The sequence below is a fragment of the Capricornis sumatraensis genome, chromosome 1 (genome assembly GCF_032405125.1).
Source record: "Capricornis sumatraensis isolate serow.1 chromosome 1, serow.2, whole genome shotgun sequence".
Classification (NCBI taxonomy): Eukaryota; Metazoa; Chordata; class Mammalia; order Artiodactyla; family Bovidae; genus Capricornis; species Capricornis sumatraensis.
In genome coordinates, this window is record NC_091069.1 from 108524018 (window position 1) to 108546180 (window position 22163).

Below are 22163 nucleotides of genomic sequence, written 5' to 3' on the forward strand. Positions count from 1 at the left end.
TTTCCTTTAGGATAGACTGGTTGGATCTCCTTGCAGTCCAAGGGACTCTCAAGAGTCTTCTCCAATACCACAGTTCAAAAGCATCAAATCTTCGGCACTCAACTTTCTTTATAGTCCAACTCTCACACCCATACATGACCACTGGAAAAACGATAGCTTTGACTAGATGGACCTTTGTGGGCAAAATAATGTCTCTGCTTTTTAATACGCTGTCTAGGTTGGTCATAACTTTCCTTTCAAGGAGTAAGTGTCTTTTAATTTCGTGGCTGCAGTCACCATCTGCAGTGATTTTGGAGCCCAAGAAAATAAAGTCTGTCACTGTTTTCACTGTTTTCCCATCTATTTGCCATGAAGGGATGGGACCAGATGCCATGACCTTTGTTTTCTGAATGTTGAGCTTTAAGCCAACCTTTTCACTCCTCTTTCACTTTCATCAGGAGTCTGTTTAGTTCTTCTTTGCTTTCTGCCATAAGGGTGGTGTCATATGCATATCTGAGGTTGTTGATATTTTTCCTGGCAGTCTTGATTCCAGCTTTTGCTTCATCCAGCTGGCATTTCACATGATGTACTCTTCATATAAGTTAAACAAGCAGGGTGAGAGTATACAGCCTTGACATACTCCTTTCTCGATTTGGACCCAGTCTGTTGTTCCATGTCCAGTTCTAACTGTTGCTTCCTGACCTGCATACAGATTTCTCAAGAGGCAGGTCAGGCGGTCTGGTATTCCCATCTCTTGAAGAATTTACCACAGTTTGTTGTGATCCATACAGTCAAAGGCTTTTGGCGTAGTCAGTAAAGCAGAAATAGATGTTTTTCTGGAACTCTTGCTTTCTTGATGATCCAGTGGATGTTGGCAATTTGATCTCTGGTTCCTCTGCCTTTTCTAAAGCCAGTTTGACATCTGGAAGTTCATGGTTCACATACTGTTGAAGCCTGGCTTGGAGAATTTTGAGCATTACTTTGCTAGCATGTGAGATGAATGCAATTGTGCAGTAGTTTAAACATTCTCTGGCATTGCCTTTCTTTGGGATTGGAATGAAAACTGACCTTTCCCAGTCCTGTGGCCACTACGGAGTTTTCAAATTTGCTGGCATATTGAGTGCAGCACTTTCACAGCATCATCTCTTAGGATTTGAAATAGCTCCACTGGAGTTCCTTCACCTCCGCTAACTTTGTTCATTGTGACTTGACTTTGTGTTCTAGGATGTCTGTCTCTGGGTGAGTGATCACACCATCATGGTTATCTTGGTCATGAGGTCATGAAGATATTTTTTGTACAGTTCTTCCATGTATTCTTGCCTCCTCTTCTTAATATCTTCTGCTTCTGTTAGGTCCATACCATTTCTGTCCTTTATTGTGCCTATCTTTGCATGAAATATTCCCTTGGTATCTCTAATTTTCTTGAAGAGATCTCTAGTCTTTCCCATTCTGTTGTTTTCTTCTATTTGCATTGATCACTGAGGAAGGCTTTCTTATCTCTCCTTGCTCATCTTTGGAACTCTGCATTCAAATGGGTATAGCTTTTCTTTTCTCCTTTGCCTTTAGTGTCTCTTCTTTTCTCAGCTATTTGTAAGGCCTCCTCAGACAACCATTTTGCCTTTTTGCATTTCTTTTTCTTGGGGATGGTCTTGATCCCTGCCTCCTATACAATGACATGAACCTCCATCCATAGTTCTTCAGGCACTCTGTCTATCAGATCTAACCCCTTGAATCTGTTTGTCACTTCCACTGTATAATCATAAGGGATTTGAATTAGGTCATTCCTAAACGGTCTAGTTGTTTTCCTCACTTTCTTCAATTTAAGCCTGAATTTGGCAATAAGGAGTTCATGATCTGAGCCACAGTCAGCTCTGGTCTTGTTTGCTGACTGCATAGAGCTTCTCCATCTTTGGTTGCAAAGAATATAGTCAGTCTGATTTCTGTATTGACCATCTGGTGATGTCCATGTGTAGAGTCTTCTCTTGTGTTGTTGGAAGAGGGTGTTTGCTATGACCAGTGCGTTCTCTTGGCAAAACTCTGTTAGCCTTTGCCCGGCTTCATTTTGTACTCCAAGGCCAAATTTGCCTGTTACTCCAGGTGTTTCTTGACTTCCTACTTTTGTGTTCCAGTTCCCTATACTGAAAAGGACATCTTTTTTGGGTGTTAGTTCTAGAAGGTCTTATAGGTCTTCATAGAACCGTTCAACTTCAGCTTCTTCAGCATTAGTGGTTGGGGCATAGACTTGGATTACTGTGATATTGAATGGTTTGCCTTGAAAATGAACAGAGAGCATTCTGTCATTTTTGAGATTGCATCCAAGTACTGCATTTCTGACTCTTGTTGACTATTAGGGCTACTCCATTTCTTCTTGCCCACAGTAGTAGATATAAATTCGCCCACTGCAGTCCATTTTAGTTCACTGATTCCTAAAATGCCAGTGTTCACTCTTGCCATCTCCTGTTTGGCCACTTCCAATTTACGTTGATTCATGGCAGTGGCACCCCACTCCAGTCCTCTTGCCTGGAGAATCCCAGGGACGGGGGAGCCTGGTGAGCTGCCATCTCTGGGGTCGCACAGAGTCGGACACGACTGAAGTGACTTAGCAGCATGGACCTAACATTCCATGTTCCTATGCAATATTGCTCTTTACAGCATTGGACTTTACTTCCTTTGCCAGTCCCATCTACAACTGGGTGTTGTTTTTGCTTTGGCTCCATCTCTTCATTCTTCCTGGAGTTATTTCTCCATTGATCTCCAGTAGCATTTTGGGTACCTACCGACCTAGGGAGTTCATCTTTCAGGGTTATATCTTTTTACCTTTTCATACTGTTCATGGGGTTCTCAAGGCAAGAATACTGAAGTGGTTTGCCATTCCCTTCTTGTAGAATACTTAGTGTATACCAAAGACTACCCTGAATTCTCTACACATATTAACTCAGTTAATTTTGCAATAGTCCTTGGAGATAAGTGATCTTGTGCTCAATTTTAGATGAAGGAACTAAGGCACAGAGAGCCCAAGTAACTTGTCCAGAGTCAGAAAGCAAGTGTGGTGGGGCCAGGATTTACACACTGACAGGCTGGTTTCAGAGCCTATGCTTTTAGCCACTGTGTCATGCTTGTATCCAGTCGAGAACCGTTTAGTCTCCTTGTCTGTTACCATTTACTCAGTGTAATTGAGGATAATTTTATATGAAATATAAAGTTCAGTTTAAGGTGTACGATTTGAATTTTGACAAATGTTCACAGTGTGTAACTACACCTACAGTCATAGTGTAGAATATTTCTGTTACCCCAGAAAGCTTAATCCCCTTTCCCCTACCTGGCCACCGCTAGTCTGCCTCCTGTCACTGTAGTTTTGCCCCTCCTAGAATCTCATGTACTCACTGAATGACTCCCACTTTCCCTCTTCAGCCCCTGGCAACCACTACTGTACTTTCTGTTTCTGTGAGCTTGACTGTCTTAGACACCTCACATAAAGGGCATGGGCCTGGAAGAAGGAAATCCTGCCGTATGTGACAGTAGGGATGAACCTGGAGGACGTGAGGCTAAGTGAACTCAGCCAGTTACAGGGGGACAAGTCAGCTTTCTTTTGTACCTGATGCTTTAAATGCTGATGCAGATTTTATAATTTCACTTCCGTTGTGATCCTTGAAGAATTGGAGAGGCTGGAGATAGTGGCAAATGGCAGACAAACCTAAGTTAAAAGTGCATTGCGGGGCTTCCCTGGCGGCTCCGTGGTAAAGAATTCACTGCCAGTGCAGGGGACACAGGTTCGACCCCTGACCCGGGAGGATCCCACATGCCATGGAGCAGCTAAGCCCACGAGCTGCAGCTATTGAGCCGGCGCTCTAGAGCCAGGAACTGCAGCTCTGGAAGCCCGCGCACCCCAGAGCCCCTGCTCCGCAACAGGAGCAGCCCCCACACTGCATCCAGAGAGCAGCCCCCACACTGCATCCAGAGAGCAGCCCCCGCTCGCTGCAACTGGGAAAAAGCCCACAGAGCAACAAAGACCCAGCACAACCAAAAATAAAAATAAATAAAAATTATTTTAAAAGTGCATTGTGTGTGTTTGTGTGCACATGCTCACTTGCATGTCTTGTGCCCCAGCTTCAGCAAGTAGTGTCAGGAAAGAGTGAGAATGAAGAATAAAAGAGCATGTATTAGCAAGTGGAAATGTTGTGCGTAGAGCACACGTTTATTTATTTGATCATTAAAAATATATTCCACAGACATTGCTGTGGATTATGTTACTGTTATCTATTTGGCATAGAAAATTGTGCTGTAACTTACCCAAAGCTTTTTAGCTTAAAGGTAGAACTTGTATTTGTCTTGGGTCTGTCTGGTTCCAAAGCCTGTACTTTTTACTCTTAGTGACTTACATTTTATTCCGTGATTATTCTCTACTCCGTTGAAGTTCATAGTACAGTTTATACACAGTGCCTTTAGTGCAAGTTCTGTCTAGTACTTCAGAAAAGAAGGGCAGACTGTCTCATAGGCATGCTCAGTTACTGCCACACTTTCATACTGCTTTAACGGTTTATTTGTAATTTATTCCTATTTAATTCCCAGAATAATTTGCAGGAAGAGTGTTATCAAAGTAATAAATAGACAACAAATGGGAATGTTAAATAAGGAGGAACAGGAACCGCAGGTAGAAAGGAGATCTTGAACTTAGAATCTAGGACAAGATGGATACTCTCATTAATTGTTTGTTAACCTGACTCTGAGTTTCCCTGTAGCCAAAGCAAAAAAGGGAAAATATTAGTTTTTTATTTTTTGTTAAACAAAAGCATCCTCATTTTTTAAGGGAAGTTTGTTTTTCTCTTGTTCTATCAGAAGAGTTTGGAGTAGTCGCATATAAAGGACATGAAGGAAAGTAATTACAAGCAGTTTTGGTAGTTCCTTTTCATTTACTTTAGAAAAAAGCTGAGATTGAATTTGGAAGATGTCTTTCTCCAAGGAGCTAAACAGTACTGTATGTTTCTGGAGATCTGCTTAGTATTATGATAAAACTGAGATAATCTGGAGACCCGTTTTTTTCGAACATCAGCTGTTCCAGACATGCTGAGCTTTGAGCTTGCTGCTTATCTGGTGTCCAAAATATATGAATTTCTGTTCACTTAGTAATAGGATATCTGCAATGAAGGCAAGTTTAGCTATTATGGAAATCGGCGTGGGTTTTATTTTCATTCCAGTGGAGCTTTATTCAAACCCTTCCACAGGGTGACAGGCTGTCAATATACCTGTGATCAGGGTCTGGCACAAATGCTAACTTGCTTTCCTAAAAGTGTGTTGAATCTACTCATGTGTCCAGATGATCACTGAATTGAGATTCTGTGTTGTATAAATTAAAAAATTCTGCATAGTGAGGGGTTGAAGAGATGCTTTTGTCCTTGAACTTTTCAAGGATACGTGGCACAAGTTGCCGCCTCAGCATAAGAGAGACTGATATATGGCTGCTGTTAGTACCATATTGAGTAGTAACATGATTTTAATACTGATGAAGAGAGGACATATGGTCTTTATTCATTTATTCATTCTTTATTCATTTGTAATCTCTCATTCCTATATGGTAATGGCTGTCTGAAATACATTTGTTACTTCTAATAGAACAATTACTTTGATAATGTATAACACGATAACTTTTCAGTTCAGTTCAGTTCAGTTGCTCTTTGCGACCCCATGAATCATGGCATGCCATGCCTCTCTGTCCATCACCAACTCCCGGAGTTCACTCATACTCACATCCATCAAGTCAGTGATGCCAGCCAGCCATCTCATCCTCTGTTGTCCCCTTCTCCTCCTGCCCCCAATCCCTCCCAGCATCAGAGTCTTTTCCAGTGAGTCAACTCTTCGCATGAGGTGGCCAAAGTACTGGAGTTTCAGCTTTAGCATCATTCCTTCCAAAGAAATCCCAGGGCTGATCTCCTTCAGAATGGACTGGTTGGATCTCCTTGCAGTCCAAGGGACTCTCAAGAGTCTTCTCCAACACCACAGTTCAAACGCATCAGTTCTTCGGTGCTCAGCCTTCTTCACAGTCCAACTCTCACATCCATATATGACCACAGGAAAAACCATAGCCTTGACTAGACAGACCTTTGTTGGCAAAGTAATGTCTCTGCTTTTGAATATGCTGTCTAGGTTGGTCATAACTTTTCTTCTAAGGAGCAAGCGTCTTTTAATTTCATGGCTGAAGTCACCATCTGCAGTGATTTTGGAGCCCAAAAAATAAAGTCTGACACTGTTTCAGCTGTCTCCCCATCTATTTCCCATGAAGTGATGGGATCAGATGCCATGATCTTCGTTTTCTGAATGTTGAGCTTTAGGCCAACTTTTTCACTCTCCTCTTGCACTTTCATCAAGAGGCTTTTTAGTTCCTCTTCACTTTCTGCCATAAGGGTGGTGTCATCTGCATATCTGAGGTTATTGATATTTCTCCCGGCAATCTTGATTCCAGCTTGTGCTTCTTCCAGCCCAGCATTTCTCATGATGTACTCTGCATAGAAGTTAAATAAGCAGGGTGACAGTATACAGCCTTGACGTACTCCTTTTCCTATTTGGAACCAGTCTGTTGTTCCATGTCCAGTTCTAACTGTTGCTTCCTGACCTGCATATAGGTTTCTCAAGAGGCAGGTCAGGTGGTCTGGTATTCCCATCTCTTTCAGAATATTCCACAGTTTATTGTGATCCACACCATCAAAGGCTTTGGCATAGTCAATAAAGCAGAAATAAATGTTTTTCTGGAACTCTCTTGCCTTTTCCATGATCCAGTGGATATTGGCAATTTGATCTCTGGTTCCTCTGCCTTTTCTAAAACCAGCTTGAACATCTGGAAGTTCATGGTTCACATATTGCTGAAGGCTGGCTTGGAGAATCCTGAGCATTACTTTACTAGCATGTGAGATGAGTGCAATTGTGCGGTAGTTTGAGCATTCTTTGGCATTACCTTTCTTTGGGATTGGAATGAAAACTGACCTTTTCCAGTCCTGTGGCCACTGCTGAGTTTTCCAAATTTGCTGGCATATTGAGTGCAGCACTTTCACAGCATCATCTTTCAGGATTTGAAACAGCTCAACTGGAATTCCATCACCTCCACTAGCTTTGTTCTTAGTGATGCTTTCTAAGGCCCACTTGACTTCACATTCCAGGATGTCTGACTCTAGGTGAGTGATCACACCATCGTGATTATCTTGGTCATGAGGATCTTTTTTGTACAGTTCTTCTGTGTATTCGTGCCACCTCTTCTTAATATCTTCTGCTTCTGTGAGGTCCATACTATTTCTGTCCTTTATCGAACCCATCTTTGCATGAAATGTTCCCTTGGTATCTCTGATTATCTTGAAGAGATCTCTAATCTTTCCCATTCTGTTGTTTTCCTCTATTTCTTTGCATTGATCGCTGAGGAAGGCTTTCTTATCTCTTCTTGCTATTCTTTGGAATTCTGCATTAAAATGCTTATATCTTCCCTTTTCCCCTTTGCTTTTCGCCTCTCTTCTTTTCACAGCTATTTGTAAGGCCTCCTCAGACAGCCATTTTTCTTTTTTGCATTTCTTTTCCATGGGGATGGTCTTGATCCCTGTCTCCTACACAATGTCATGAACCTCCATCCATAGCTCATCAGGCACTCTTATCTAACCCTAACTTGACTTTTCAGTTAGGGTCCAATTAATCAGTTCGATCAAGTAGGCAGACTTATGAAGCCTGCCTACTGTAATTTATTGAGCTGTTAGTTTTTTTAGCCAGTAGAATGGTAACTTACCCTTTTTCCCTTTCCAAGTGTTGCTTTACCCTTTTCAGTTTTATTTTTTAACATCTTCATTCAGTTAGTTGTTAAAGCAGGTGTATATAAATACGTGACTGTCTTTGGTGGGCATAGTGTGTATTAAGCTATGTGTTCTGGTGCTATGTATTCCTGAGACATAGAGCTGCAGGAATGAGCAAAATCATAAAGCCTGTTTTTCACACAGGTGCTCGAGTTTGGCTCTTCATTGGTTTCATGTTGATGTTTGGGTCACTGATTGCTTCCATGTGGATTCTCTTTGGTGCCTATGTTACCCAGAGTAAGTATTTATTCCTCTTTTCTTTCATAGGAGAGATTCAGATATGTCTTTTCTATGGGGCTTAGTTGGCATCTCCCCATGGAGTAAAATTTAGTGTAATTACTCAGCTTCAAGCTAAGACTCTGTGTAAAAATAAAAGCTGTTTAATACAACTTTCTTGTGGGGTCTTTGAGTGCAGTAGGGTAGGCTCGCTGGGAAATCCAAGCCACTGACAAGACCAGGTAACTCTCAGCCATCTCTCGAGGTTCTCATTCCTTTCCTATCCTAGGCAGCCAGGCTGTACACTAGAGGCCTTTTACTGAGGGTCATGGTCTTAAAAGTGGGAACCCTGCACAGGGCTACAGCCCCTTATACACAGCTCAGAAACCCACGAAGTGCTGAAGGTCAAGAATTTCATAACCAGCTTGGCAGCAAAACCTGACCTAAATTGACCTGGTGCTCATTATTATCTTTATTTGCTTTAGTAAGCATTCAAATGTTTTATTATGGGAATATGGGTGTATTTGATTGTGGGATACTAGTCCAAACCCAGTTGCAGGTGCTATGTAATATTATGCCCTGTGTTATCATTCTTAAATCTGAGTTCTAAAACATGTCTGGCCCCAAGGATTTCAAGATAAGGTGTTATGGACACCAGTATCTTTCTGTCCACTGATACATCTCCTCTCCAACCCCAGTGTCTAATTTTTTATTCATAGGTACAAGGGGGGTCTTTAAAGTGCAAGGTTGAAGACGTGTGTAGCCTTCATGTAGAAACTGTTGATGCAATGGAGTGAGCTCTTAGTATACCATTCTGAGTCTTGGGACTGTTTCAGTCACCACAGCTTTTCATCAGGGAGGTGGTGAGAGGTTTTGAAAAACAGGAGCCAGTTGTACCCTGTACTCCTGGAAGCATCCGAAGAACCTTTCACTGGTTCTCCCCCTTCACTGCAAAGATAGGATCAGTTTCAGATAACACTTTATTCATCATCTGATGCTTCTGTCTTTGGAATCTCTTTGTCACTCTGCTTAACTGTCACATCTCTTTGTCCCGACCCCCAGCTGACCTTTTAATGTAGTGATAGGATCCCTTAAGTATCATAGGTTGATCAGTATTAGATTTTGGAATACCTTCATCTTTCATTTTGTGCAAAATAAATAGGTATAAGAAGTCAGTGGTTGACTAATGTTTAAATAATACCACTCACCAAATATATCTAAAATGTGTTATTTTAGTTAATTAAAAATACTATGGAGCTTGCAGTTGTTGGGCTGTACCGTGTAGCATATGTTGGGCTGTTCCGTGTAGCGTATGTTGGGCCGTTCCATGTAGCGTATGTTGGGCTGTTCCATGTAGCATGTGCGATCTTCCTTCCGCCACCAGTCAAAGTGCAGAATCCTAACCACTGGACCGCCAGGGAATTCCCTTTAGTGGTTGTATCTTAATCTTTAAAGATCCAGTACATATTGAGAAATTTCTTGATTATGGATCTCATTTTCATATTCCTACAGCACTGCTTATTACGTATGCTTAAAGTGTTTTGGCCAAACCACACAGCCTGTAGGATCTTAGTTCCCTGACCAGGGACTGAACCCGCCTTCCCTGCAGTGGAAGCTTGGAGTCTTAACCACTGGACCACCAAGGAATTCCCTATGTCTGCATCTTAGTTTGCAAACTGAACATGCATTTACTTCAGAGAGCATTTCTAGCACATAGTTCAAATCTTTTAGTGTACAGATTTCCTGGAACTGTTAATGATAGTAGCAGCTAACAGTTACACAGTACTTCACGTGCAAGCACTGTCGTGAGTGCTGTGCACAGTCTACCCTCTCACTCTCTGTGAGTAGGTGTGCTTACAATGTCCATTTTACAGATGAGGAAAGTAAGGGATAATGGGTTAAATAACTTGCCCATGATCATGCATTTAGTCAGTGGTAGAGTTGGGATTAAGATCCCGGGGTATGGCTCAAACTTGGAGCTTTTAACCATGTAGCTATCTTGTTTGCTGTGATTTCAAAGGCTACAAATTGAATATTTCTTCATCCCACTTAGTATTTTTAATCAACATTGATTGTTTTATAAAAGTTAATATCCACAAAAACTTGAATCATATCCAATGTTTTCTTTTTCCTTCTTAGAAAGATAGTGACTCTTTTCTCCAGGAGAATATGATGATGAATTCTAATGATTCTTTTTCCATATGTGTCAGATTTATGAAATAAAACTCCTAAATTCATGAAGGAAAATAAGCTGAACAGACTGTTAGATCATCAAAAATGTAATTTCATCAAAAATGTAATTTGCATCTTTCTAACAGTGCATATTCCTAACGTTGTGTATTTCTGTCACTGTGTACTTCTAGCATTGTGTATCTCTGACATTGTGTATTTATTGGCCATGGGACCTGACGGATGAGCTGCTGCTTCCTCAGCTGTTTAGATGTAGCGGAAACCATAGCAAATACTTAAGACAAAAAGAAAATCTAGTAGATTCTTTGTCTTTTATCCAGAATGAAAGTAACCCTTTGTTTTGAGAGAATAAGGTTGGCATTTTCTTATTTCGGTTTCGTTGTAGATTTCTTTTTTCTTTTCTTTTTCTGGCTGTACCATGTGGCTTGTGGGATCTTAGTTCCATGAACTGACTGAACCCTGAGATTGAGCCCTGAGAGTGAAAGCACAGAGTCCTCACCACTGGACTGCCAGGGGATTCCCTCATTGTGGATTGCTTAGAGTTAATGAATAATTACAGAGCATTATAAATGTCACAAATACTTTGTTGCTGACCTTTGCCTTTTGTAATCTTCTGATCTGTTTTACTTTGTATGTGCAGATACTGATGTTTATCCAGGACTAGCTGTGTTTTTTCAAAATGCACTTATATTTTTTAGGTAAGTTGCCTAATTTTTAAACTATATGTGTATACCATTTACAGAAACATCATCTTTATTATAAGAGCAGCATATACAATGAAACCTGTATAAATCTATAATATATAAAACTTCTTTTAAAACATGAAAGTTCTACTATTGCATAAAAGCATACATAAACCACTTAACTAGGGGCCCTGCTATATGCTGAGACCTAAGGTGGATGCTTTATGTATGTTAACTTTTAAAATTCCCGTGTAATTGTCTTAAGTATGTGAACCAGATGGTGCTCCTATTTTATCAACGAGAAAATAAGACTCAGAGGCTTACTTAAGTTCACTTAATAAGCAAATGCTGAACAGGGATTTGGACCCACCAGACTGCTGTTTCCATAGGCTGTGTTTTGTTAAGAAGCCATATCATGTACCTTCAGTTAAAAAAAAAAATTAGAATTAATACATAATATGCATGTCATATACAAAACCTGATTGGGGAATTAAATTTTTTTTTAAGTTTTTAAAGATAACTTTAAGTAAAATAATAAAATGATCAGAAGTGTTTTTTAGGGGTAATCCTCTATAAAGCTTCCAAAATGAAGCCTGTATCCTTTGCTTTTTGAGATGAAAATGTCTTTTAGTGTAAAGATAGGTAAGTACTTAAGGCATCATTTATAAAATTACACCCTTTACCCTACACCTCACTCACTGAAGCATTAAGATCTAAGCGTTGAAGAAGTTTGTTTTCGTCATTGGTTTTAAGGAGTTAGATTATGGAGGGCTATGGTGTCGTTTTCTTCATATTTCTTCTGTTTGGGGTTCGTTCACTGAGTTTCTTGGATCTGTGGATTTATCGTTTTCACCATACTTGGAATCTTTTCAGACAGTGTTTCCTCAGATCTTTTTTTCTGTCCACCCTTCCCTCCTGGGTTCCAGCTATACACGTGCTAGGCTGCTAGATGTCATTCCACAGCTCACTGGTGCCTCGTTCTTTGCGTGCTTTTTTCCTGCCTCTCCACCCCTGCTCTTCTGCCCACCAAGTCTCCTCTTTTCTTGTTTTCTCTCTGTGTTTCATTTGGGTTAGTTTCCACTGTTATATCTTTAAATTCCCTGATGGCTGCTTCTATCACGTCTAATCTGCTGTTCCTCCCATCCAGTGTGTTTTTCATCTCAGACATTGTGTTTTTCATCTCTGTTAACTTGATTTGGGCTTTTATTTTTTTCACCGTTTCCACGTCTCTCCCTAACATGCTTATGCTCTTCCTCGGTCTTGAACATATGAAGTATGTTTATAACTATGTCAGTGTCCTTGTCTAAGTGTGTCAGTTCTCAGTCTGTTTCTATTGATTACTTCCATTTCCTTTTTTCATTCTGGGTTTCTTCCTCTGTTTGCCCTTTGCTGGGGGCCGGACTTTTGGGTGTTCCTTTAAATGTTTTTGAGCTTTGTTCTGAATGCAGCTCAGTCATTTGGAAACGAGTTGATCCTTTGGATCTTGCTTTTAAGCTTTGTTAAGCAGGCCCAAAGCAGCTTTAGTCTGGGATTAATAGGGCCCCCTTGCTAAGGCAGAGAGCACTTCTGAGTGTTCTTCCTGATGCCGCATGTGTCCTGAGGTGTCCACTCCGCTGTGAGATTATGAGGTATTCCCAGCCCTTTGGGAGCTCTGGGAACGGTTCTTTCCACTGTTTCCTTCCCTTTTCTTGGGTAGTTTCCGCACACGCATCTACTGTCAGTACTCGGCAGAAGCCCACGGGGCTGTACCCTCTAGCTCTCTGTCCTCCACCTTGCACACTCTGGCTGCTCGACCTCCCTGAACTCTCAACACTGTTTCCTCACCTCAGGAGACCACTGTGCCTGGGTTCCCTCTTATTGCACTGTGGCCAGGGCACTCTTGGTTTTGAAAGATGTGTGACTGTTTCTGTGTCTTGTGATTGTATTTCTCGGCACATGACTGACACCCTTCTGGGAATACATTGAATTTGCACAAAGACGTCTTAGGCACTGTTTCAAGATCAAATTTAAATTCAGATTCAGCCCTTTGCAGGGGCAGACGAGCCTGTATAAATGACAGTTGGCTGAATAGAAACCATATGTGTGTAAAGGCCTGTGCTCACGTGGGCAGTGGCTGGTGCATCAGCTGTGCGCCCCGCCCAGAGGCCAGCGTGTGCTGGGCCTTTTCTGAGTGCAGAGGGCAGCTTCTCCTCCTCTGTGTGCAGTGCCCGCTGGTCCGCCATGCCCTGGTCACTCACTGTTGAAGTTTCTTAAGGTTCTGTTCTAGGCCTCTTCTCGACTCGTTCTTCTCTCGATGAGGTCCTCTTTGCTGGGGACTTCAGTTAGTACCTGTGTGCCTGGGAGCCACAGATGTCTATCTCTGTCTAAACCACGTATTGGATTCTTCCTTATCCAATCCTGGGTGGCTGATGTTTCAGATCTAGCACAGCCAGTGTACCCAGAGCTCAAACTCCTGGTCCCAGAGTGTCCCATCTTCCTGCCCTTTCCTTCTTGCCCTCATACCTTGCTGAGGTGATTTCTTGCTTCCTTCCCTCTCTCTCCTCCCTCCCTCCCCGCCCGGGTCTTCAGGGCTGTGGGCAGGTTTCCTCTAGTTGTGGAGAGTGGGGGCTCCTCTTGATGGTGGTGTGTGGGCTTCTCACTGTGGTGGCCGCTTCTGTTGTGGAGCATGAGCTCTAGGTGTGTGGGCTCAGCAGTTGTGGCGCACAAGCTTAGATGCCCCGTGCCATGTGGGATCTTCCCAAACTGGGGATCGAACCCGTGTCGCTGCATTGGCAGGTGGACCCCCAGGGGAGTCCCACACTCCCTTTCTTTTAGATCTCAGTTCAGTCATCACTTCCTTAGGAAAACCGTGACGTCTGACTAGGTCGGATCCTTGTGTTTCTCTCTCGGTACCATGTGTATCGCTGAGTTGGGATTTGGCTTTCTCGCACTAGTGAGCACATTTATCTAGTTTCGGCTCACAGTCACATTCCCAGTGCTTAGCCAGGTGCCTCGGGCCCAGCCCATACTCTGTACAGTAACTTTCTGTAAATGAATGCAGAATTGCGTCATGGTCTGCATTAGGATGCTTCCATTTTGGTAGCTCAGATATTGTAGAACCCTAGAGATGTGAGTGACTTTATTGCTGGCCGCGATGAGAAATGTGCCCTTTCCTTACTGGTGTCCTATCCAGTAACTTCAGGCTTTAAGAAGATATTAAACTCAGCCATGAGGTCCACAGACTGCTTTATAAAACAAGCAAATTCAGACCAACAGCACCACAGTCTTTAATTTTAGAAGCTGATAGAAAGGATCAGTGAGGTACCCATCAAAGCGTATTTAGAAAAGGAACTCTCTATTGTGTTTCGATGTGATTTTACCTCACGATTTATTTTAATGTCTTTCCAGCACTCTGATCTACAAATTTGGAAGAACTGAAGAGCTATGGACCTGAGATCACTTCTCAAATCACGTTTTCCTTTTGTTATATTCTATCTGTAGACAAGTTTTTATCTCAGTATAATTTACACATTGCCAAATGGAATAGATTGTACATTAAATGTTTTGTCTCTTTACACTTTTATGCCCTGAGTTTTTAAATAGTTTTATGAAGTTTCTGTCCTTTTTTTTCCATTGAATTAGATTGTTAATATGTACATAGTATAAGACTATATAGATGAGATGAGGAGTGTCAGCTTTTTATTCTTGAAGACTTAAAGCTAAATCTGTTCCCTGAGCCAGGGTTGTATCATCACGGTCATTGTAGCGTTAACTACTTTGCCTGATTTTCAAAGATGTGCAAAAAATACAGCTCCACATATCTGAAATAAGCACTGAGCCATTAAAAGGGGTATTTTAGCAAGTTGTAATTTATTTTGGCTTAAAAATGAGATTTTTTTTTTAAAGGAAAAATGTTTGTTCCTATGTATAAAAAAAGTGGACTTTTATATGAAGATTTTTAAAAATGCCTGAAGGACTAGTTTGAAAACCTCTTCTAAAAAACAATTCCTCTAATAAGACTTTATTTGAGAAAGGGTAATACATGATCGCATAAGCTCAGTTTTACATGGCTGATGTAAAAAGACTGTTAGGCAGCTCAGCAACATGCTTCTTAACAAAAGCAGCTTAAACAGTTGTCTTTTGACAGCCTGCTATTATCTATGTTACCAAATTCTATATCAAGCAAGTTTGAAGACAATTGCACTTTAAAAGCATGAACCATATAACAAAAAGTGGAATAATTAGATTCAGGATAAAAGCACTTCTTCCCAAAGGGGATCATTATGACCTAGTGAAAAATTAGGCATTTCATCCACTCAGTGACTTGACTGCAAGTCTGTCTTTGCTCTAGCTCTCAAAACTTTAGGTGAACTCTCCCTGCAAAATACATCTTTAACCCGAAAGTTCTTACTCCAGTCGAAAGCTTATTTTGCTGAGTATGAAATACTGTATTTGCACTGTGTGTATTCCCCTGAGAGATTTCAAAGGGAGAGCTGGGTCTTTATTTCTACTTTAGCTTTCCTTTGTTTTTTTTTTTTGTTGCACTTTTTTTCAACGGGTTTTTTGTTGTTGCACTTTTTTCCTCCAGAGGGACTTTTCTAGAGCCTTTTGTTGTAAGACAGAATAATATTAGTGATATTATACGCAGCTTCTAACATAAGCCGTGTTTTGCTTAATGTGTCTCCTCTCTGAGGTTTTACTGCGCACAGAGTATGAAGCAGTTGTGGAATGCTGTGCCTTTGTCTGATATCATCTTGTTTAATCACTTTCTCTTTGTTGTTTTTTCCTTCAAAAATACCATCTTGCTTCCAGTAAATTGTAAGACTTAATTACATGTTTCCACTCCCTTGTAACTTGTTGCAATAAATATTACTTCTCACACATTGTAATATTGTTAAATCTGTTGGAGAAAACAAACTCTAAAATTTGGTTTGCTGTTCAGTTTTCAATCATTTCCAGTGGACCTGGTCAAAGAAGTGTTTCCCTTTAAAAAAAAAAAAATCTATCTATCTATCTATATATATGTATATATATATTTTCCCCCTATTGGGGGCAGGGGACACAACTGCTCAACTTGTGAGATTCTAGTTTCCTGACCAAGGCTCAAACCTGGGCCCTCAGCAGTGAAAGTGGGGAGTCCCAACCACTGGACCGGCAGTGAATTCCCAGGAGAAATATGTTCTACTCAGATTTGTGAAGTGCTAGTGTGAAGGCTCGGAAAAGGTGATGGCACCCCACTCCAGTACTCTTGCCTGGAAAGTCCCATGGAGGGAGGAGCCTGGTAGGCTACAGTCCATGGGGTCTCGAAGAGTCGGACAAGACTGAGTGTCTTCACTTTTCACTTTTCACTTTCATGCATTGGAAAAGGAAATGGCAACCCACTCCAGTGTTCTTGCCTGGAGAATCCCAGGGACGGGGGAGCCTGGTGGGCTGCTGTCTGTGGGGTCGCACAGAGTCGGGCACAACTGAAGCAACTTAGCAGCAGCAGCAGCAGTGTGAAGGCTAATGAAGGGAAGGCTGACTGAAATAGTGGCTGCTTTTTCTATTTTTGATTCTGTCATGAATTTGTTTTTTAATTGGGAGCAAATCACTTGATTTCCCTGTTTGTTTCCTCATAAAAAAAAAAAAAAAAGAATGTTAGTATCCACTCCTATCAGACACTGTCAGAATAGAGTCCTTTGTAAATCTATAAAGGTGCATGTGATTCCCTTAAAATCTCCCTGTTAACACAGGTTCAGTGGCTGTTGAATCCAGGTGTCTTTCGGTGTTTTGTGTAGGACCAACATTACAGAGCATTATATGTTATTAATTACACTGTTTCGGAGTCCTCATTGTGTACTTTGTGTTGTTGTTGTAATGCTGCGTCTTTCCATTATGTAAATTTTTGACGTGTATCAGCGTAATGAGGGAGCGCAGATTGCAGACAGGAAGATCAGTGCCTGTATGGCACTTGCTGCTTGTGCGAGAAACCCCAGCGTGTTTGACATGTGTGTTAGTCACTCAGTCCTGTCTGACTCTTTGCAACCCTACGGGCTATAGCCCGCCAGACTTCTCTATCTATAGGGTTCTCCAGGCAAGAATACTGGAGTGGTTTGCCATTCCCTTCTCCAGAGGATCTTCCCGACCCAGGGATTGAACCTTGGTCTCCTGCATTGCAGGCAGATTCTTTACCATTTGAGCTATAGGGAAGTCTTTTTTTTTTTTTAGTGTTTGACATAGATGCATTGAACTCAGGTTTGCTGCAGTTTTCCATGATGGGAGGGTTTTCAAACATAATGTTAACTCTGACCCCCCTGCCCCGTTTTCTTTTTGCTATTGTTCCACTTTTTTTTTTTTAAAGCAATTTCATTGCTCTGTTTTATATTTAATTGGCTCATATCAACCATCAAATCTCTGGCAACTTTATAGATTTATCCCTTTTTTTTTTCTGTACTCTATCACCACACACTCATTTTGATTCTGTTTAAAGTTTATAAAAACGAGAGGCAACTTTTAGACAGTTTCATCTCAAATAACACCCCAATAAATCCTGAGGGAGAAACATCTGATGCTAACTTTATCCCTCTCTAACAGTCACATTTGGTTTTAACAGCCTGTGCTCTCATTTCAGAGCACTCTCTTCACTGTATCATCTATTCAAACTGGGAGGATTGAAGTAGAGATTATTATCTTAGTCCCTTTGTTGTTTTTCTTATTTCTTTGAAAACAAAGGAGTAGCCTAACATGATGGATAGGTTGAATGCTTTTCTGAAAAATTATTGGAAAATCAGAACATGCTCATTTAATCCCAGAACAGTTCTTTTTTAAGGAAATTGTGACGCCATCTTTGTTTTCACAGTCCACCCCCATTTTCCTGAAAATAGCCTTCATTATGGTTGCATTTTATTTAAAATGAACTATATATCCATCCTGGTTCTCTCATACCTAAAGACAGTGAACTTTTCTGTTCCTCCCCAGCCCTCAATTTCATTTGGACCAATCCCAGAATATTTCTCCACCTCTTCTTTTTCCTTCCCCCATGCTTTAAGCTTTCCAAATCCAGTCGATTCTCTTGCTTTGAAAATAATTGTTATGTGTTTACTTTCAGCTGTGCTGGGTCTTTGTTGCTGTGTGGGCTCTTTCTGGTCGCAGCGAGTGAGGGCTCCTCCCTGGTTGCAGTGTGCGGGCTTCTCATTACAGAGCAGGGGCTCTAGGCACGCAGGCTCGGGAGCTGTGGCTCCCGGGCTCTAGAGCGCGGGCTCGGGAGTTGTGGCACTGGAGCTTTGTTGCTCTGTGGCATGTGGGATCTTCCCCGATCAGGGATCAAACCCACGTCTCCTGCGCTGGCAGGCAGATTCTTTACCACTGAGCCACCAGGGAAGCCCCAGTCAGTTCTCCTTTGCTGTAGGTGGAATCTGTAAAGCCTCCCCAAGACTGAATTAGTGAATTCTGAATCTTTGCTCCTGATGGAAATGCTGGGTTAGGTGAGCTTTCGGCCACAACATTTTCCTCAGCCATCAATACATAACCTTGCTTCATGTGTGTTTCTACTTAAAAACACCTTGTTTAATGTAGTTGATTCATAGCCTTGAGCCCAAAGCAACACTATACCTTATGCCTGAAGGAAACTTCTAACTCATGCATTTTTTCCCTGCTAGCGTGTGTGGAGAACCTTCTATGCCCTGTGTATGGTCTCATTTCACCCTCACAATTGGAGGTAGGAACTTTTATTGGAGAGGTGAAGGGACTTGCCCACGGATCGGAGTCACGGCTCAGGCCCTTTGTTCCTGAGTGCGAAGTCCTGCTCTCCTCAGCTTGCATTTCTGAACTGCCCTAGAACCTTGGCATTTCTTTAGGAAAAAATGTACAGTGGTCAAAGAAGCTTGGAAGACCTTTGGTTGAACTAGGTTAAAAAAATTTTTTTTCCTGTAAAGTTCTTTTTTTGGAGCTTTTTATAAAATGTGTCCTGTATTTTTTAGGAATGAACTATCAATTCTATGGGCTGCTCTGGTAGCTTAGGGGTAAAGAATCTGCCTACCAATGCAGAAGACTCAGGTTCGATCCCTGGGTCAGGGAGATCCCCTGGAGAAGCAAATAGCAACCCACTCTGTATTCTTACTGGATAGTTGCATGGACAGAGTAGCCTGGCAGGCCACAGTCTCAGTTTAGTTTAGTTGCTCAGTGGCGTCCAACTCTTTGCAACTCCGTGGACTGCAGCACACCAGGCCTCCCTGTCCATCACCAACTCCCCGAGTTTACTCAAACTCATGTGTGTTGAGTCAGTGATGTCATCCAACCATCTCATCCTCTGTCGTCCCCTTCTCCTCCCACCTTCAATCTTTCCCAGCATCAGGGTCTTTTCAAATGAGTCAGTTCTTCCTATCAAGTGGCCAAAATATTGGAGTTTCAGCATCAGCATCAGTCTATGGGGTCCGAAAGAGTTGGACACGACTGAGTGACTGAGTGCGCACTTCCCCAGTAGCGTATTGGACACCTTCCGACCTGAGGAGCGGCTCATCTCCCAGTGCCGTGTCTTTTTGCCTTCTCACACTGTCCATGGGGTTCTCTGGATAAGAATACTGGAGTGGTTTGGCATTCCACCCTCCAGGGGACCATGTTTTGTCATTACTCTTCACTATGACCCAGCTTTTTTTTTCTTTTTTTAATGTTTATTAACACCAAAAACATTTTGCATTGGCGTATAGCTGATTAACAATGTTATAGTTACAGGTGAACAGTGAAGGGACTCAGATGTGCAGACACATGTATCCCATGTCTTGGGTGGCCCTGCACGGTGTGGCTCTTCGCTTCACTGAGTTATGGAAGCCCCTTCGCCACAAGGCTGTGATCGATGGAAGGGGTTTAGATTGCTTTACTTTTCCCTAATTCTGCCACTGCCGCTTACTAGCTGTGTGCGCCCCATGCTGTTTGTCCTTCTCTAAGTTTGAGAATTAACAGAAGGAAATGCCTCATGGTGCCTGGAAACAGTAAATGATCAATAAAGCTGGGTCCTTCTTTCCCTGGTGGCTCTGCCTGAAGGCATTTTTCCTTTGTCATTTGATGGCTTTTTAGCCTTTGGTCACAAGGTGGCGTGCCATCTTAAGACAGCAAATGAGACACAGATGTAAAGAACAGACTGTTGGACTCTGGGAGAAGGCGAGGGTGGGATGATTTGAGAGACTAGCACTGAGACATGTATATTACCATATGTGAACTAGATAACCAGTCCAGGTTCGATGTATGAGACAGGGTGCTCAGGGCTGGTGCACTGGGATGACCCCGAGGGATGGAATGGGGGGGGAGGTGGGAGGAGGGTTCAGGATGGGGGACACACGTACACCTGTGGCTGATTCATGTTAATGTATGGCAAAAACCACTACAATATTGTAAAGTAGCCTCCAATTAAAATTAAAAAATAAAAAATTTTAAAAGATATATAAAGTCAGAAAAAGAAAAGAATCTGGAGATGGAGTTTGTTTTTTTGAGCCTACCAGTGTTTTTTTTTTTTTCCATTCTTTCGTAGCAGATTTCACACAGGTTAAGTCATTTTACATAGGGTTTTATATGATAGTTCAGTTCAGTTCAGTTCATTCGCTCAGTCGTATCCAACTCTTTGCGACCCCATGAATCGCAGCACGCCAGGCCTCCCTGTCCATCACCATCTCCCGGAGTGCACTCAGACTCACGTCCATTGAGTCCGTGATGCCATCCAGCCATCTCATCCTCAGTCGTCCCCTTCTTCTCCTGCCCCCAATCCCTCCCAGCATCAGAGTCTTTTCCAGTGAGTCAGCTCTTCGCATGAGGTGGCCAAAGTACTGGAGTTTCAGCTTTAGCATCATTCCTTCCAAAGAAATCCCAGGGTTGATCTCCTTCAGAATGGACTGGTTGGATCTCCTTGCAGTCCAAGGGACTCTCAAGAGTCTTCTCCAACACCACAGTTCAAAAGCATCAATTTTTCGGCGCTCAGCCTTCTTCACAGTCCAACTCTCACATCCATACATGACCACTGGAAAAACCACAGCCTTGACTAGACGGACCTTAGTCGGCAAAGTAATGTCTCTGCTTTTGAATATACTATCTAGGTTAGTCATAACTTTTCTTCCAAGGAGTAAGTGTCTTTTAATTTCATGGCTGCAATCACCATCTGCACTGATTTTGGAGCCCCAGAACATAAAGTGTGACACTGTTTCCACTGTTTCCCCATCTATTTGCCATGAAGTGATGGGACCAGATGCCATGATCTTAGTTTTCTGAATGTTGAGCTTTAAGCCAACTTTTTCACTCTCCACTTCCACTTTCATCAAGAGGCTTTTTAGTTCTTCACTTTCTGCCATAAGGGTGGTGTCGAGGTCATCAGAGGGCAGACACACTGAAACCATAATCACAGAAAACTAGTCAATCTAATCACGCTAAGACCACAGCCTTGTCTAGCTCAATGAAACTAAGCCATGCCCGTGGGGCCACCCAAGACAGGCGGGTCATGGTGGAGAGGTCTGACAGAATGTCGTCCACTGCGGAAGGGAATGGCAAACCACTTCAGTATTCTTGCCTTGAGAACCCTTGCCTTCATGAACAGTATGAAAAGGCAAAATGGTAGGATAATGGAAGAAGAATTCCCCAGGTTGGTAGATGCCCAATATGCTACTGGAGATATGTGGAGAAATAACTCCAGAAAGAATGAAGGGATGGAGCCAAAGCAAAAACAACACCCAGTTGTGGATGTGACTGGTGATAGAAGCAAGGTCCAATGCTGTAAAGAGCAATATTGCATAGGAACCTGGAATGTCAGGTCCATGAATCAAGGCAAATTGGAAGTGGTCAAACAGGAGATGGCAAGAGTGAACGTTGACATTCTAGGAATCAGTGAACTAAAATGGGCTGGAATGGGTGAATTTAACTCAGATGACCATTATATCTACTACTGTGGACAGGAATCCCTCAGAAGAAATGGAGTAGCCATCATGGTCAACAAAAGAGTCTGAAATGCAGTACTTGGATGCAATCTCAAAAACGACAGAATGATCTCTGTTCGTCTCCAGGGCAAACCATTCAATATCACAGTAATCCAAGTCTATGCCCCAACCACTAATGCTGAAGAAGCTGAAGTTAAACGGTTCTATGAAGACCTACAAGACCTTTTAGAACTAACACCCAAAAAAGATGTCATTTTCATTATAGGGGACTAGAACGCAAAAGTAGGAAGTCAGGAAACACCTGGAGTAACAGGCAAATTTGGCCTTGGAGTACAAAACGACGCAGGGCAAAGACTAATAGAGCTTTGCCAAGAAAATGCACTGGTCATAGCAAACACCCT

The 22163-nt window shown here is 42.1% G+C and overlaps 1 protein-coding gene across 2 annotated transcripts in view; it reads left to right on the top strand.

Moving 5' to 3' along the window:
- Positions 1-15735, top strand: part of TMEM50B (transmembrane protein 50B) — a 41416-nt gene extending 25681 nt beyond the window's left edge. The window contains exons 5-7 of one of the 2 annotated variants that reach the window (XM_068973615.1): positions 7947-8039; positions 10849-10906; positions 14279-15735. In XM_068973615.1, coding sequence (XP_068829716.1) covers positions 7947-8039; positions 10849-10906; positions 14279-14324 — 197 coding nt within the window. In that variant the 3' untranslated portion in view covers positions 14325-15735. The remainder of the gene's footprint in view (positions 1-7946; positions 8040-10848; positions 10907-14278) is intronic. The other variant, XM_068973621.1, reaches the window with a different exon arrangement.
- Positions 15736-22163: the final 6428 nt, after the last annotated feature.